This window comes from Vigna unguiculata, chromosome 10 (genome assembly GCF_037176805.1).
Source record: "Vigna unguiculata cultivar grain cowpea cultivar isolate G323 ecotype 2 chromosome 10, ASM3717680v1, whole genome shotgun sequence".
Taxonomy (NCBI): Eukaryota; Viridiplantae; Streptophyta; class Magnoliopsida; order Fabales; family Fabaceae; genus Vigna; species Vigna unguiculata.
The window spans coordinates 44,360,722-44,380,515 of record NC_140801.1 but is presented as its reverse complement, the minus strand read 5'-3'; the positions used below and the strand labels follow the sequence as shown (position 1 = coordinate 44,380,515).

The 19,794-nt window shown below is 27.1% G+C and overlaps 1 protein-coding gene and 1 non-coding gene across 4 annotated transcripts; both read left to right on the top strand.

Moving 5' to 3' along the window:
* Positions 1-272: 272 nt before the first annotated feature.
* TRNAI-AAU (transfer RNA isoleucine (anticodon AAU)) lies at positions 273-346 on the top strand. Its single transcript has one exon. It is a non-coding gene; the product is annotated as a tRNA-Ile (tRNA).
* A 13,192-nt stretch (positions 347-13,538) lies between these two features.
* On the top strand, positions 13,539-18,203 carry LOC114167232 (AT-hook motif nuclear-localized protein 7-like). 3 transcript variants are annotated; one of them, XM_028052252.2, is made up of 7 exons: positions 13,562-13,734; positions 13,888-13,935; positions 14,803-15,235; positions 15,557-15,624; positions 15,825-15,956; positions 17,101-17,262; positions 17,556-18,203. In XM_028052252.2, the coding sequence occupies exons 3-7, from the start codon at positions 14,851-14,853 to the stop codon at positions 17,907-17,909; spliced, it is 1,101 nt and encodes a 366-aa protein (XP_027908053.2). In that variant the 5' UTR covers positions 13,562-13,734; positions 13,888-13,935; positions 14,803-14,850; the 3' UTR covers positions 17,910-18,203. The 3 variants fall into 3 exon arrangements, with proteins under 3 accessions (XP_027908051.2, XP_027908053.2, XP_027908054.2); XM_028052253.2 differs by having other exon boundaries at positions 13,717-13,734; positions 13,895-13,935; XM_028052250.2 differs by lacking the exon at positions 13,888-13,935 and having other exon boundaries at positions 13,539-13,734.
* The last annotated feature ends 1,591 nt before the right edge of the window (positions 18,204-19,794 follow it).

Below are 19,794 nucleotides of genomic sequence, written 5' to 3'. Positions count from 1 at the left end.
CAAACATTCTACATGATTGTCAACACCCAATTTTGTTGGATGAATAAATTTATTTTCAAAAAGAATAAAAATATGGTTTTTTGTCAATAAAAGACAATAGGTAATATAGTAATTTTGGTAATATCTTACTTTCTTAATATGTAGATTAGTCAATATACAATTATTTGTTTTTTTCCTTTTATAATTAGTCAGTATCAAATTATTTTTCCAATACCGGATATTTTTTTTTTCAATAAACAAGTTTAACCGTTATTTAGAATAGAAAAATGTATGGCCTATTAGCTTAGTTGGTTAGAGCGTTGTGCTAATAACCTGAAGGTCACAGGTTCGAGACCTGTATAGGCCATTTGGTTTTATCGTTAAAGCGTCATGCTACCATTGTCTTTTATGTTTTCTTTTTTTTCCTTTTATAATTATTCAATATTTAATCTATGATACACGGATACGATACTAAAGTAAAAAAATATAAATTATTGTCACCATAAAAGTACCATTACAAGAAAACTCTTAAATAATGACAAATTTTAGTAACCAAAAATATGTTAGAAACTTTGGTAGTCAAAATCTTGGTAACTAATGTTAGTGACCAATTTAGAAATCAATTCATAATAGAAACTATTTAATTATCAATTTATAGACCAATTATAATTTTTTGGAATTATTTTAGTTGTCAATAATTTTTAGTTTTTAAATTGGTACCTAAATTGGACACTATATAGTGACTAATTATTTTTTGTCACTAAAATTGGTCATTATTCAAAGATTTTCTTATAGTGTACTACGACTTTATAAATTAGATACTTCATTGATAAATATCCTAAAGTATCAGACATGTATATGTATCGGACTCAGATACGTGACTCAAGTTAAAGTATTGGTGCATCATAGTTTTTAGTTAATGGTAAATAAAAAAGGGTGAAATAAAATTTTCTTCCAAGATTCTCAAACTTTAATTTTAGCAAACAAAAGATGAAATAAAAAGTAGAAAAAGAAGGAAGAGTTCAATTTGGTTTTTATTTATCGCATTCCTCCTCATGAGCCCAACAACCCAACCAACGTACTTTCTACCTTTGTTTGTTTCTGATATAGAAAATAGTGAGATGATTCTAATAATTAGAAACAATATCTCTTCTAATGATTAGAATCAATATTATTGATGAAGATTGACATTGTGCTCTGCAATTTTTTTATTCTCGTGATGTGCTATTATCATGACTAATTCTTTCCTTATATTTGTTCATTATAATTAAGACCATGAGTTTGGAATCGAACAAAAAAAGATATATTCTGTACACTTCCTCTTTCTCTCCCATTACCACCTATATAGAGAAATCTCCTTTATACCTTTGTTGGGAAAATGAGATGGTGATATTGATATAGAAAAGAACATATATTATAAAATTTGGAAGCTATGTTACTGTTAGTTTCTATTTCTTTTGATTTATTTTTTTCATTTTACATTATATTTTTTAATCATAAACAAATATTTCCCACATTTCTTTTAGTGTCTATCCAGTCGCTCGCGTCGCGTAACACTCATTTTCAATTTTTTTTCCTAATATATATATATATATATATATATATATATATATATATATAAAGAACCAAAAATAAAAAATAATTAAAAATACTAAAAAACATAAAAATGTTTTCAAAATTATAAAAAAATAAAAAATTAAATCAACAATTTCTAGAAGGTTGTTAAAGAACTACGTAACCTAATTCTCCATTGTGAATGAAGATATGTAGGAGTAACGATTAATCCTCGTCAGACCCAAAAAACTAAACAATTATTTTTGTCTCTTTTGTACATTCTTTTATAATTTTTTTTTGGGAAAATAAAATATTTTGAAAACCATATAACTTTTGCACATTTAATTAGAGGTATCGTCTTAGGACGAGCTTTGTAGGGTGCTAACCCTACGTATAACCGACTTCCGGACCCAAAATCTAGTTTTCGCATACATTGTTTTATCTTTTCTGTTTTTTCGAAGTTCTCCAAAATAAATTATATGGTGGCGACTCCACATTCTTTGTATTGTTCAAATTTTATTTTTGATTCGTTGTCTCGTCACGATTTCGGTTGCGACAATGATAAAAATAAACAACAAATAAAAATATTAAAAAAATTATCAAATAGAAATAATTTGATAAACTGTTAAATGAAATTGCACAAAGGAATACAAATGGATAGTTGTTAAGGATATGGTAAGATGAAAAAATATAGTATAGTTAAGGGTATGATAAGATGAAAAAGAATTTAGAGATCAATAAAATTTTTCAAATATCAACCTAGTTGAACGTGTGAGAGACAATAGAAATTATTTTAGCAAAACAAAAGAGTTTTTCAAATAAAACAAAAAATAATAATAATAATAATAATAATAATAATAGAATAAAGATGATAAGTTTTTTATATTATCTAATAGATGAAAGACTTATGTTATTCAACACTTAATTTACACGGTTAAACATTCTTATGTTAAAAGAAAATATACAATAAAAAAATATTTAAATAGAGTAGATACATTCACATGTGAGAAATAAAAGATATTAATTGACATACATAATTTGAATCAAAAGGTATGATCAGAGAAAAAATTTCTAGGAGATGTAAATGAATTTCATAAGTCAAACCAATAGCAAAAATGAAAAAAAGAAAGTGTGTAGTATATATATATAATATAATATATATATATATATATATATATATATATATATATATATATATATATATATAATGTTACTTAGTAGACTATAAATATTTTAAAAATATAAATATGAATAGGACGAGAATGAGTATTATGAGAGGTATATGGACGTGACTGATATGTAATTTGTATCCTCGTCCCCATATATAATTAAAAAAAATTGGTCATTCTCCATACTCATACATACTCCATTAATGTAGGAATTTTTCGTACAAAAAAAAGTTTTGACAATGACGAATTTATTTATCATTCAACTAATATAAAATATATGAAATATGAAAAACTCTACAATAGTTAAAATCTACATGTAGTAGACGTTGAAATCTATTTCCTATATAAATAATAGATTTAATTAATTAGTCGGATGGTACCCACTTTCATTTAGATGTGTCAGTTTGATACTTACCTTTAAAAATGTGTCAATTGTGTCCCAACTTTAAAAAAAATGCTTCAATTAAGTATCTTTTAGAACAAAATTTAGTGGTAAAAGTCGTGAATAATAAAACATGAGTTAACAATTATAAAAATATAATGTTATAACATCATTTTCAATAAAAAATATCAGTATAACATTTTCAATAATACTTATATTTTTTAATTAGAATCTAATTGAAATATTTTTTTATAAGTTGATATGTAATTAACATCTTTTTAAAAACGAATATTAAACTGACACGTCCAAACAAAAATCAATGTCATTCATACAAAAGTCGATTCATCAGACTGATTAAAGCTAAATAATAAATACATGGATAAGTTAACCAATACAAAATGTTAGAAAATAACCTAAAAAAAGTTGATATTGATTTATAGCATGTTATAGTGGCGGTGGGTGTAGAGTTTGTGTCTGTCCTTGTGTTTCTCTGTATCAAAGACCACTTGAACTTCACAAAGGTCTTAATCAACATATGCATCTTCAACCTTTGATTGTTTCCGAGACTTAAATATTTTTATTTCTTAATTTCGTTTATTTAAATTTTTTCCCTGTAATCTTCTAAAATATTTTAGTCCAATATTATATATCAAGAAAAACCTAACATCTTTTCAATGAATAGTAGTGTGGAATTATTTAATATTTTTGAGAAAAACAAAGAACCATATGTACAATTAATTTTTCATAGGAATTAAAATTTAATAAAATTATGAGGATAACAATGAGTTTAAGTCCTTTATTTTTAACTTTTAAAAATGCATATCATGTGTTTTACTTTGTATTAATATTCTGATCCTTTTAGTATAAAATTACATTCAATACACGAGGGATGGTAAATTCTGTCTTGCTCATTTGGGACCAACTTCACATATCAACATTAATTGTTAAAGTACTCACAAAATATTAAGTTTTGTATTGTAATTTGAGTATTTGTTTTTATATTTATGATTTAAAAGAATTTTATTTTGTTAAGTAGTGCACTTTTCATATTAATATATATATATATATATATATATATATATATATATATATATATATAAAATGTATTATTAACTATATTTTCTTTTATTTTTAGTTAATGAAGTTTTAAATGTCGACATATAAGGATTATTATACTTGATTTAAAAGATTTTTTTATAATATCATTGATTAGATTAAACTGAAATAATTTTGCATATATGTTTAGTGGTCTTAGAAAAATGATTTTTTTTTTCCAATACCAATATACATAATCTTGAATTCAAATTTTGAAAATGCATCTTGTTAACTACTCAACGTGTTTGGGTGCTAATAATTCATAGCCATATCTAATTCAACTGTCTTCTCTAAAAAATTGATTTTAATTATTATATTTATTTTCAATTAAATCTTATCGAGTAAAATAAAATATTAAATATTTTCAAAAAGACTTTAATAATACGAAAAATTAATATTACTTAATAATAATATTACTTGTATTTATTATATATTTTATTTGAATATGAAAACATCTTAAATGTGCTATTGCATTAAATTAAATATCTAAACAAAATTGCTTCTTATGAAATGAAGATGCATGTAGTTCCTTCTAGTATATGTATACACACACAACACAAAAAGTAGCTAATTATGATTTGAGTATTTATTAGCATAAGTGAATTCACACGAAGTCACAAAATAATAACTTTAAATACAGTTTTTTTAATCTGTTTACAGGTATATTTAAGTATCAGTCGATGCAACAAAAAAAGATTAAGATTAAGTTTAGTTTGAATGAGAATGTCTTTCATATGTAAAAAGACAATTATATTTTGATAATTTTTTTAGAGTTAAATATGTTATTGTCCCTTAAATTTCAGTGAAATTTGAAATTAGTCTATTTCGAAATTTTGAACCAATTTAGTTCTTCAACTTTTGAAATACGTGGATTTAGTTATTTTAATCAAATTTTGTTAAGTTTATTTGATGTTTCGTACGCATTTCAAAATTGTATTTGAGTTGTTCATACTATTTGATACATTTTTGTTTTAATGTTAAGTCAAATATTATTATAAAACACGCTTAAAATGTCAACTAAATTTAAAAAAAATTGATTAAAATGATTAAATCCATGTATTTCAAAAGATGAATGACTAAATTGGTCAAAATTTTTTAAAATAGACTAATTCAGAAATTGACTGAAAGTCAAATGACCAAAAATATATTTAACTCATCTTTTATAGTGATATCTTCTAAATAATTTTAAAATATAAAAAAAAAAACTTTATATGAAATTGTTAAAATTTAATTATTAAAAAATGATTTTCTTAGAACATAAAAACGGAAGATAGAAGAATAGAGGTATATAATTGATGTTTTAGATTAAAATGAGTAAATTGAAAAATGTATGTATGGATTTGAATGAGTTGAAGACAAAGTAGCATGATGTTGGGTTTGACCGTGTAATATGTTAGACAAAGCATGTGGCATGCACTGTTTGATAAGAGAGAGAATATGAAAAGTGAAGCAACCTAGGACGTGTGTCAAGGCTTAGAGCTCAATACAAAATCCAATTTCCTCACATGGCTGTCCTACACGTGGAAAAAGTAGGGACACAAACATTGGACTTTGGTTCTTCACTCCTATTGGAATGTACCTTCACTTCCATAAACATTTTTTCCTCTTTTATAAATTAAATTGGATTTAGAATGAGCTTTTATCAGTATTTAAAAAAATTAATTAGATTAAAATTCTCCCAAATAATCAAGTCTTTTCACCATAAATAATTAAAATTTTGTTAATGTTTTCTTTGTCTTCTTTAACTCAAGAATGAAAGATGGTGTCCTATCATAATAGAAATTGATTATTCATTTTCACTTAGGTTAAAACTAGGTTCACATATTTTGAAGTATATCAAAAGATAATATTGAGATATATGATCGAACATAGTTGATTCGGTACTTGGTGTCAAAAGTAATCTAAGTGTAAGTTTTACATTGAATAAAAATAATAAAGTTAAATATAATATAAAAAAATATTTATGAAATATATCTATAATATATATATATATATATATATATATATATATATATATATATATATTTTAGGGATGAGAATGTGAACTTGTTCTGGCGGACCAGCATGTAAGACAACAAAACAAGTGTGAGACGGAGTCAAGATATAATCCGTTAGCCCGCAAAAGCTCAACCTGTATATAACTTGCAGTTTGCGCGAGTTGACCTGCGACTCACATAAAGAAAAAAAAATTTGCACTTCTTTATATTGGTTACTTTCCTTATGATCTTTTGTAATGGAAAAAACAAGTGTTATGTATTTTTTAACGTGTTAAAATTTGAAAAAGAATTCACTGTGCATGTCAAAGTACGAATATGAATATGATGAAAATGTTAAGTTATAAATTTATCATTCAATCTCCTAAAGTCTTTGTTTCATTTTGTGAACTTGTTAGAGTTTTCCAATTTGTTGAACATTGAAAACTTTATCACAAGAAATAAAAAAAAAATGGATTGTCCTGTGGATATGTAGATAATTTATGCAGGACAAATCAGACTTTTCAACCCACATTTTCAATGCTGAGCGGACTAGTCCAACCCACATTTCGTGAGCTAAGTGTGGGACGAACTTAAATGTAACAGCCGATCCACGTTGTCACTCCTAATATTTTCTTTCTTTAATAAATTTCTCTTTGAATTTTTTTTATTTATCAATATCTAAAGTTTGTCCACAAGTATTATGATCAAATTGTCTATTATGGGATCAGGTGGCCTAATGAACTATCTAGTTATATAATAAAACAAAAATGGACTAAAATCTTGATTTAATTAATATTTTGACTAAAATCTTGATTGTTATATTATTATATTAAAATCTTGACTAAAATCGCCTGATACATATACATATATATATATATATATATATATATATATATATATATATATATATATATATATATATATATATTTTTTTTAATTAAGTTTTATTAATTTTTATTTTATCTTATCAAGTATTCAAAATTTTATAATTTTTTTTAATTGATATCCTGTTCTATGATTTTATTCAGATGTGTATTCAACAATCAAAATAATCTGTTATTTTACATTAACTTAAATATTCACGTAACCTTCTGATTCTTAACACATAAAGATAAATAAATAAAAATATAATAATATAATAATTATATCACTTAATAAATAGAAAATTAAACTATAAAATTCGATTAAAAATGAAAAAAGGAAATTAAATATTTAATTAAAAATCAGTAAAAAACTAATTAAAATTATCTAAGTCTATTAAAAACTTAAACCTCAATTAAAGTTATTGATCTTTTACAAACATTGAGATTGAGATTTTGTTTATTAATTTCCAGCAAAAAAAAAAAATTCAGCAAACAGTTTGAATTGAACTTGAAGTTTTGGTTTTTGAACCAATTTTTTCTTTTTTGCGAGATTCAATCAATTATAATGATTTGAAAGGAAGCAAAGGCATGGATTCTTTATTAAGAAAATCTAATGTTAATGATTGTGTTTGAAATTTCACTGGAAGAAAAGATTAGACAGAGATGCTACACTCGATTAAAAAGACATCAACACACACACACAAAAAAAGTTATTAATTATGCCAAATTCTTAAGATATCAAAAATCGTTTTTATCACGGCAAATGATTCACTATTTTATATTCAAATGAAATTGATGTACAGCTAATACCACTAACACTTACAATTCAAATTGAATTCTTAATATTATAATTAAGACATGTTAATTTTAGGAACTAACTAGACTTCGAATTTTTTTAGTTTAAAAAATAATAAATCGTGTTTCTTTTTGACAAAAATTAGTCATTGGGAAAATTGATAAATATTTCGTACAAATAAAATAATGTTAAATGAATACTATATTAATAGATAATACATGTGGTCCTTGTTAAACACGAACACAATTTTTATAATTTAAAGAATTAAATTTAAAATGCTATTAGGGTTTTCTTTGTTCTAAATAATGGAGTGAGTACAAGTGTTATTAAAGATATTTAACTTCAATGTTTGGTCCAAAATAAAAGAAATGTACTTTGGGGTGAATGATTTTTCCCTCAACTTCCAATTTAAAATTTGAATTATTTTTAAGTCTTAAGATTTGTTTGTACCCATATTAAGATTCCTTATTTGAATATTAAAATAATGATGAATGGTGTACGTGATATTATGTTTATTTTGTTTTTAATTTTTTTTCTTGTATGTGCATATGCAATTATATAAGAAAGAGTAAACAAAAATTATTGTTAAAAAGTTATTTTTGTGTAAACATTTTGCATTAGGATAAATTATACACACACAAACTTTGAGGTTTCTTGAAGAAAACACTTAACCTATTAAAAATTAAACTGCACTTTATTCCATTTGTGTGTTTTACTTCCACTGAAAGAAATCCTATATAATTTACTGATCAAAAAGTAATTTTGTCTTTTCTAAACTTGATTAAATTGTTGAGCTTTATTGTAACTTTGTGATATGGATATTTCAATTGTTTAGCTATATTTTGTACTTCATTTCTTAAAATCTTATACCAACATAATTGGATAACTTTTAGTATTTTAATATGTTGATAATGACTTGTTATTTCTGTATATGAATGAAATTAAAAAACATTTTTTCATTTAAGATTTTGTACTGAAAATATTAAAACAACAGTTTTTTTATTTTCATTATCAGAAAAAAAATGAAAATTAATACAATATACATGATATAACTTAAAAAAAAAATTGTTTCAAGTTCATGCAACCTTTCTCAAAAAGAAAAAGACATATGTACAGTGGACTTGATCACCCTCCATGACTGAACGACCCAAGAAAAAGTGATTGAAGATCGTCCGCAACGGTTGATACAGGCGATCTTATACCACATTGGTTTTGTCAACAACTAACTAAAAATCACATTAAGATTCATCTTCATGTAGCCCTTGACAACATCAGCCATGACTTGCTATTCTCATATGACCGTTAGGGCACAAAGTCACAACTGATCACGGAGCGCACGCACGACCTCGTTAGTCGGGCGGCGAAGCGAAAGAATCAAACATTTGTAGTTAAAGTAAAACAAGTTAGTAATCAAGTTTAAAAAGCAATTGAGCCTCAATTAAGAAAATCCTAATCACATGCCCACATAAAAAACTATAAATAGTACCCCAAGGTAAGTTAGTAAAGACTTTTACTTCGCATTTATGACAACATTAATTGTTAATTCCGAACGAACTTGAACTGACTTTGACTTAAGCATCAGAGTCTAATTTACATGTATCCGAATTGTCTGAAAAACCGAACAGAAAGAAATAGAAGAACCGAGTAGTGACGAGAAAAAGAAAAAAGACAAGTGTGTTCGGATAGTCACTCAATCCCTATACCCGAAACACATATAAATACAACTCTCTAACATCATCTTTCAAACATATTATTTATTAGTATCTTAAAATTTATTATAAATTACAACTTTTAAACAATCTTATTTTTTATTTACTGATTTTTTTAATTAATTTAACATTTTTAATAAACTTTAACAAACAATAAAATATGTCTTAGAGAAAATGCACCCCTAACTCATGATAAATTTGGTTTGGTGTGTACAAAGAATTCACATTCTTTAATTTAAAAAAAGAAAGAGAATTTCATATTCTTCTCTGCCCCTCTCCCAGTCAATGAAAAATTGATTATAAAAAAGGGTTGTTAGGATAATAATATTTTGTAAATAAATATAGGTAAAGTGTTGTTTTTTGATAAAGCTTAAGGGACCAGCACGTAATTTCCACCCACCATGATAAGCATTTAACATTGTTTGAAAATTGATCCCACCTAAAACTAAACACCCATCCATAATTGCTCTGTTTTTCGCACTACTTTTTTTTTCCTTTCCTATCTTATTTAAAAAAAATTAGGTTATGGAAATATAATAAGAATTATATTAGAACTTTCATGATAGAATTTTAGTTTAATTAAATTTTAAGTTTCAATAAATTTAAAATCTTTTAATTGAATTTCGTTAATTTTTTAATTTATTTTTTATTATTTTTTTATGTTAAGAAATATGAGATTTTGTGATCAATATTAAAATGATACTGTAATTATTTAAATATTTATTATGAACACTCACAAGAGTTTTATTATATTTTCGATCTTCTAGTAGAAATAATTTCTTAATATCAAGGTATCTGGGAACTATTGCAAATGTCACCACAATTTCAGAGGAAGTGTGTATGCAAAAGACACTCTTCCACTCAAGTGGACGTTACGTGATTATAAAAATTGTAATAAATATATAATTAATTAATTACCTTGTGAGCAATGTTATTGACATTATGTTTATGGACTTTTACCTTATTGAGTTTCGACTACTAGATGATTATTTTTGTTAATCTCTTTCGGATTCTACTAATCAGTTTTACATATTAATCTTTGTAATTACATATGGTCCATGTTGATTTTAGCTGACTATGTTTACTCAGTCTCGACTACATATTCAATTTGTTCGTCTAACATGTCTTCACTAATGAGTGTGAAATGAACTGTCTCTTAATCGCTATAAATGATGATATAAAAATCATTCGAAAATATGATAAAACTTGTTATCTAGTATGTTTTCAATACAAACAATAAATGTTACTCGTTATTTTATACTAAGTACAATATATTTTTATATTAATAACAAAATTTTACATTTTTTAATACATCCATATAATTAAATAAGATAACAATCCAAAATAACAACGTTATTTAAACAAATCAAATACTGTAGACTTAATTGAAAAATTAATACAAAATTAAAGTACTTACAAGAGAACTTAATTAAAAATATTTAAATTTATATCAAATCTTTATTTTCTAATTATTAATAGAAAAGTATCACACGCACTTAACTAATACACAAAACTTTATCTCATTTTATTCGAATTAAACGAGCATTCTATTTGATTTGTTTTGAATAGTTGGATTGTAACTAATCCTTGAATCTAGATACAATTTGAAAAGGGTTTTTGATTGATAATAATAATAATAATAATAATAATAATAATAATAATAATAATAATAATAATAAGATCTAAGTTAGATTAGATTAGATTAGATGAAACGTAACTTTATTAAATTTGTTGATGGAAGGCATGACTTTGTGGGCAAGATATGGTTTTCTTAATTTCTTTTTTTATCCAAAAAATAATAATAAATAATAATTTTTTGTTTCCGTCACTAACTCACGGGTAAGGAAAGTGTTTCCTAACTGAGGCAGGTGGCTACCTGCTACAATGACCAATCCCCACTCTCACGTGACTCTCTCACGTGACACTCTCTGCTTTCAGATTCTACCATGTAATCAACAACATCTTCTTTTTCTTTATTACACATTACACATTCCATGCATAAACATTATGTCATCAATGCCAATACATCACACACCATACCCTTTTTATACAACACCAACAAATATCTACCTTTTTTTTCTATTAAATTCAATTCACTTTTTTTAATCATATATATATATATATATATATATATAACAAAATTACTCAATTATCCTTGCTTGGTATAATGATTTTTGCCATAAAATACTTTTTTTTTCTTAAACAAGACTTGATTCTAGCAATTTCAACGATCTAAATAAAAATTATTTTTTAAAAAATATTTTTGTAGTGAAACAGAAGGCTATATAATAAAACCTAATTCAACGTTATGGGGTCTAAGTACGTTTAATTATTATGTTTTTAAATAGTTTAGTATCTTTTTAATGTTATTATTCTCCATCTTTTTAGATAACTATTGTGATCATGGTTTATTTCTATACATAGAATTATGACTTTTTTTTTTTCTTTTGATGGGTAATTATAAATGCTAATTCAACATTCAACATGGAATGCATGCAAATAACTTTAGTCCTTATATAATTATTATCATCAATTAAATTTGTTTATGTTTTGTTTGATGGACAAAAAATGGCTATCCCAATTTTTCTTTAGTTTAAAATTAACTCCATTGAATTTTTTTTCTTAAATCCTAAATTCTTGAACATTAAATTCACTACTTATATAGAAAAAATAATTACTTTCCTTTCTCCACAATCTCCTCACCAAAACTCACATGAACACCAAACCCTCCAACCACTATGATCTTAGATGAAAAATATTCACAAACACATTGATTTTTTCTACACCTATTTATAGTACATTTATATTTTTTTATTTCTCTTTTATTATTATATACATAACCTATAAATTTACTATTTTTATTATTTTTCTAAGTGTACACTAGATGTTAATACATCTTTATAGTATCCATGAATCATTACTCCTGTTAGATTTTGATTTTGTTAAGGATTTTGAATATTTTAAAGATGTTTGAGATTAAAATTTAAGAGGAGTGTTATAATCTGATGATAATATTTCAGGTTTGACGAAAAAAAAATCGTGAAAAATAATATATGAATAATTAAATTGTTTTAATAAAATAGATGTATGACTAATTACTCATCACAGCACTTGCTGATTTACGGGGAGATTGAATTCTATCCTTAATTATAAACACAACTTGTGTATTATTTTAGAAATATTATTATGGTTCAAATAAAACAAAAAGCAAAAGGGGACATTAAATCGTCTTAAAATTAATTTAATGTTTTTCTTGTTAACTTTTTCTTACTCTGCAAATAATTAAGATGATTGTGAGGTTGATATTTTCAAAGAAGTAATTGGCATTATATATTTTGAAAGTCTGGAATCTTTATTTCTCTGCCTCTTTCTAATCTACAAGCCTTCTTGTTTAAACAATAAATATATTGTTGTTTAATAAAATAATATTATAATAATTGGTGGGTATTTATGAACAAAAATCAACAACTTTTTGTTGGTCACACTTCAATTTTGTCAATGGAAGCAACCCTAATTAACTCCAAACTAAAGACATTCAATGAATTTAACAGATTTTTTTAATAAAAAAGGATAAAAATAAGAAAATGGAAGAAAAAAGAGTTCCACTTCAGTGGCATTAAGGGTAATTAGAAGGAAGATTAAGGGCATAATAAGTGACACAATATTTCATTTTGAGAAAAAAGACAAAAAGGAGGTCAGCGGAAACATAAAGGTTTGGCCGTCCAACACTGTCTTTGCAGCTTTAAATAGGAAAATTAATTAATTTGAGAATAAAAAAAGAAAAAGAGAACACTTTATTTTCTATAAATTTGATTGCTTTACAACAAATTTACCATAATAACCATGGATTCAAATGGGTACACACATTTTGATTTTGATTTTGATTTTCAGAATTTTTAATTGCCCCTCACGGACGCCAAATTCTTCTTAACCAAATTGTATTTATCGGGTTTAGGAATTTATTCAAATCAAATAAAATCTTTAATATATTTTATTTGTTTAATTGAAACACACTTTATTATTACACTTTTTTTTTCTTCCTGAATGATGATAATAATAATAATTATTATCGGTATTGTTATTTAGCTTTTAATTGCTGTAACAGTAGTATTTATTTTGAGCTTTCCATTTTTCTTTCTTTTTCAACTCTCAATTCAAGCAGCTTTGGAAAAACCAACCAGCCAACGAGTATTTTTCACCTTCTGAAATTTGTAAGTGGCTTCAATTTTCCAGAGCAAACAGTGTATTTTTTTCTTCTTTTTTTGTGTATTTTTTTTTCTTCTTTTTGTGTTTTCACTCTCTGGGGTGAGTCCAGTTGAGTTGATGAGTTTCTTGTTGAGCTGAAAAAGAAATCTGAATACAAGTTTTCAGCTTTGGAAGAAGCTTGCTCAAGTGTGGAATCACTGTGACAGGTCATGATCTTTGCATTCTGAAGAATATCCACACCCTGATGTTGATATGCTTTCCATAAGAGAATATATAAGGAGCTTTGTTTCGTAATGTTATTTTGTATTTTTGGTATTTATTACTATTTTTCTCCTTTCTTCCAGCTTTCTGTCTTTTAAAGATTGGAAACAAAAAAATGCTGGGTATGAAGCAGATTTATGGCAAAGGGTGTTGTTTGTTTTTCTGTTTCTGAAAAGCCTATGATGTTTTTCTGTGGCTTCTGCTTTATTTTTGCACTCCAGCTTGAGAAATATTTGAACAAATGGATGATTTTTTTTATCTTTACCAGGTTTTTCCTAGTTATTTTAGCCAAGTGGGGAATTCTTTTGAAAAACTATAAAATTGTACTATTTTACTGGTTTTTGTTATTTTGCTTTTAGTGGCTAATATTTTCTTTTTCTTTTTTCATCTCTTGCCAAGAGGTAAATTTCCTGTTCCTGTGTTTGAAACCAAGTACCCGTTTTCAGACATGAACAAATACCAAAAATCTTAACTCTGCATTTCTTATTATGATTCCTCTACTAAGAACACGAAGTGTTGATTTTTTTTTTTTTTAATTTTTTTTTCTCATTGCATATAGCTAAAAATCTCAACAGATCTTGCTGATTAAGTGAAAAATCTTATTGTAAAACTGAAGTTTGCATCTTTTCATTACCTTCTTAGTTGTCAGTGAGATCCTTAGATGGGTTTTCACAGTGTCTTTGTAACATGCTCTAGAAGGTTTGCTTGAAGGCATTGATGTTTCTGGGAAAAGCTATGATTTTTTTTAATGGATTATGCTCTAATATTCCGTTTACTTACTAATTGTTCTTCATTCTATTCTGGGTTTGTAGGTGTTGGTTTGGTGATACAGGGTTGGGGAGTGAAGAATCAAAATTTGCATGGAAAGCAGAGAAGGTATTAGTTCTGGGGTTACAGTGATAGGGGCAGAAGCTCCATCAGCTTATCATGTTGCACCAAGGAGTGAAGCACCAAATCAGGTTCATGTCCCTGATGGTGGTGGTGGCGGCGGCGGCGGTGGCGGCGGCATTGGTGGTGCTCCAGGTATTGGAATCTCACCGGTGAGTGTGGGGTTGGATGGAACAGCAAAGAAGAAACGAGGTAGACCAAGGAAATATGGACCTGATGGGTCTGTCACTATGGCATTGTCACCAATGCCAATCTCGTCTTCTGCACCATCTTCTAATGATTTTTCATCTGGCAAGAGGGGGAAAATGCGGGGAATGGAGTATAAACAGTCGAAAAAACTTGGTTTGGATTATCTAGGTAAATCATGCATCCTTGTCTCTTTGATGAGTTCAATGTTGATTGTTCTTGTTGGTAATGAATATGGTTTTTCAAGTGACTTTCTTTTTGTTGTACCTTGTAGTGAAGTTTCAAGTGTGTTTGTGTTTCTGATGATGAATTACTTGTTTGTGGTTCTTTGAAACTACTTTCCACAAATGTTTCATTCAGTTCTAAATTTTTCAACAGCCTTTGAAGCCATCTTTTGTTCCAAAACATGATTTTTTTTTTTTTTCAGATATTAGTGATTGGTTTCTAAGCTTCAACTCAGATCAGTGATATCTATTTTTGGTGCTTCTGTAGGTGACTTGAATGCATGCTCTGATGGTACAAATTTTATGCCACACATCATCACTGTCAATGCTGGTGAGGTATGCTTCACTGGGACAGGGCAAAGGAAAAGTTTCATTGAATTGAGTTTTTCCCCTTTTTTAGTTTTTGTGTTCATGCTTTATTATGGTGTTTTGGAAAGAAGGGTACTACTCAGATTCAATGATTATAGTAAAGTTCATAATATGATGATGATTATAGTTGATTGATGTTATCTTGCATTACTCATTGGTTGTTGTAGGACATTACAATGAAGGTGATATCCTTCTCTCAACAAGGGCCAAGAGCTATTTGTATTTTATCTGCTAATGGTGTAATTTCTAATGTTACACTTCGACAACCTGATTCTTCTGGGGGCACTTTAACTTATGAGGTGTGACATTAATTTATGTCATTCATTGTTTTATTGTATTTCTTTTTTTGGAGCTTTCTGATATTTTAATGCAATTTTGCACAAGAATCCTCCTTCTGTCTAAGCCTGCATGAACTCATTTGAATGATAGTTGAACAAAAAACTTTGATTACCAAGTGGATGCATTCGTTTTTTTAGTTATCCTAAAACTTTTTTGGTTGTTGCAATTTGTTGAATAATGACATTTAATGTACTTAGGAAACAACATGTTCATGTATTTCATTTTCATGTTGTTTGCTTTGGGTGTAATTGGAGAGGAAGGAGATGGAGAAAAGGGAGAAATGATAGAAATACCAATTTTCTCTTTTTGCTTGATAGGAGAAGAGAAATAGGTTATCTTTTTCATGTTTAGTTTCTTAAATAGTTCAATAACTTTTTATGGCAAAATTGCTAAAGCAAAATAAATAATTTTTATTAAGAAAAAAAATGGTGTTAAAACTTTAATCTTTTTTTGGTAAATGGTCTGAATGGACAAGCTTCTTTAGAAGAGAAAAATAAGAAACAATGTAATGAGTTTTTCTGTCAACTAAAATTAGCTTATACACAAATTGACTTATAAAATCTTGGAGAAGTTATATTTATGTTAAATTTTGTGTAAATTTGCCTCTGCATCAGCTAATTTTAACTAATGAATAAGCTTATTTAACATTTTTCTTATTTCTCTTTCTAAGAAGTACTTATGGAGAATATTATCCGAACATATCCTAAATTTAGTTGTTCTAAAACATTTTGCATTGAAGTTATTTATTTCTTTTGTTTTGACTCTCCTAATCTGAACTAGGATAGAAAAGTTTCTTCAGTTCTGTTCTTTTACTCTTTAGTTCCAATGCTGCATTATTTTTCTTTTACTTCAATCATTCTTATTCCTGTTCTCTTATTTTCTTCCTTTCTCTTCTCTACTTAACCAAATACATCATAACTGTTCATTGGTATTGGTATTAGTATTGAGAAAGTTGAAAGTTGCATCACTTGTCATAATCTTGAGGAATAGTCTCTACTAAATCTATCCATAGTTGGAAGTTCCATTTTCTGTAAATATGGAACTGTTTTGATCTCAAATATATTACAACTGTTACAGTTTTTCTGAAAGCATTTTCTCTTGCAGGGTCGTTTTGAGATACTTTCCTTGTCTGGTTCATTCATGCCTACTGACAACCAAGGTACAAGAAGCAGGTCTGGTGGAATGTCTGTCTCTCTGGCTAGCCCCGACGGCCGTGTTGTCGGCGGTGGAGTCGCCGGTCTCCTTGTAGCTGCCAGCCCTGTGCAGGCAAGTGATCTTCCTCCATATAAATCAAAAACCATTTTTGTAATATCAATGTCCAAAACAAAGTTTGCTAATACTCATAATCAGCGACATACTTACGTGTACACGAGAGTGTGCACATGCACCCTCTGGTTTTGTTAAAATTATTACTAAGTATCTGAACAAATTTGAAACTGTTTGCCACTGTTCTATGATAAACTTGTGTGTAGTTCTTGTCTTTACTGACTTAGGGTTTTAGATCTGTCACTCATACTCACTCTTTGATGATGACTTATGCATGTGTTCTTTATGTTTAGGTGGTGGTGGGAAGCTTTTTACCAAGCAGCCAGCAAGAGCAGAAACTAAAGAAGCCTAAGTCTACTGATTATGCAGCAGCAGCAGCAGCTGTTTCTCCGGTTATTGCCGTGTCTCCTACACCACCGGTGGCGGCGGCACCGCCGCCGCCTCCACCGACCAATGCTGAAAAAGAGGATGTGAATGTGAATATTAATGTAATGAGTGGAGCACATGTGCTGCAAAATTCTGGGAGTCTTAACCCTAACCTGAGTCCTCCAAATGCCTTTAGAAGAGAGAGCTGGGTGAACATGCACTCTATGGCAGACTCAAGAAAGTCAGCTACTGATATTAACATATCTTTGCCTGATTGTTAAGGTGAAGAAGATCAACCTGAATCACTCTTGCTGACAAAGTTCATGACTCAGCTGTTTTATTTAATGTCTCATCTGAAGATTGTTTCAAACATGTCTGATGTTGTCTATTACCGTAGGATGTAGTTTCAGTGTTGTAAGTTGCAGCTAGGTAGAGTATCTGATATATTATTTATCGGCTCATTAGGTAGATGCTGCACTCTGCAGTGTTATGAGTAGGCTAATTCGGATGTAATGAAAACTTGTTTGCATATTTATTTATGACTGAATTTGTTCAACCATTTCTTCTTTTCCTTATGATTGGTGTGTTGAGATTTCTTAGTTCTTTCTTTAGTTTAAGGATGTGTTTTGATGATATTTAAAAAAGTTGTAATGTCGTATGTCTGTGTGCACTCTTAATTGCATGCACTATCACATGATTTAGTGAAGCTTAAGCTTCACTTTATTTAAAATCATTACAGAGCAAATAATCTTCATCACTAGTTCTATGTCGAAAGTCCAAACCAATTTCCTTCAATCTGGTTATTTAATTTTCTGCATAATTGAATCAACATTTTCTTGAACACCGAAATTAAGTTTAAAAAAAGTAACATTCATTACACAAAATAGCGTCAATATTCTAAGGTACATACTTGAACACAAAATTCATTTCACAGTTTACAAATATAGTACTGTTGCCAAAAAGTCAACAACTCCATAAATTCACTTATGTTGAAAAGTTATTAGCTCCATCATCATTTCAATTATAATAATTGATCTCCCAAGACAATTTTTAATACAAGTAGTTGAAAAACTATTTGAAACTTGAAATGCATGATAAAGGTGAAAAGGTAGTTGATGACTAAAGGTTGGAAATGGTTAAGACACTTACTAAATTAAAATTATTTGATAACATTATTAGTTGAAGTAGCTAATAAACGTGAGACAACAAAAACGAATGCGTCTATGCTACATTTGATATAACATTTTGTTTTTATTTCATGGATAGTGGAATTTTTTGAGAATATGTCATTTTAGATTTTATTTAATTTTAAGCTCTTATAATTCTACTCAAAGATTATTATTATTTTTTTCAGTTTTTCATATCGTACATTCTATCATGAGTTTATATCATCCTAAAATATTTCAATTACTTATAAAATAAAGTTAAAATAACATAATTTTATGTTAATTTGTGAGTGCCGTACTTTCATGATTTTAATTACTAAATTTTTGGATTTTGCAAATTGCATCAAACTGTTCAAATAACAATTGTAATTAGATACCATCTATTTTGGGATTTGCGTAGTAATTTAGTAATATGAAAAATGTAGAATACGAAGATTGAAGTAATGAATGTAAAGAGAACTGCAAAGGTTTAAAGAAAGAAATCTAATTGGAAAGAATTTTGTTGAAGCTAAATGAAAAGATATTTGTTGAAGCTAATTGGAAAGAATTCTGTTGAACACTTTGTACACATTGTTACCATAAAAATGAAAGATCCTACCCATATATATATATATATATATATATATATATATATATATATATATATATATATATATATATATATATTAAAGTCATATTGGATATAACTATGTATTATGATATTTCAATTATATATCGATGTATTAAAGCACACTAATTATTTGTTATTACATAAAAAAATATTATTAAAAAGAAAAATAAAAACAAAAAAATATTGAGATCAAACCAAATTCATGTACAAAAATACATAAGATTTTATTTTTTAATCTAAAGAGGTCAACTTATTTGTATAATTATTTCTCTCCTTAAACATATGAGAATACTTAAATTTTATTCTTTTATATATCTTCAAGCGAATTCTCCATTTCTCTCTAAAAGACTATGGAATAATTTGAGAATCAGAAAAAACTTTGCACAAAAT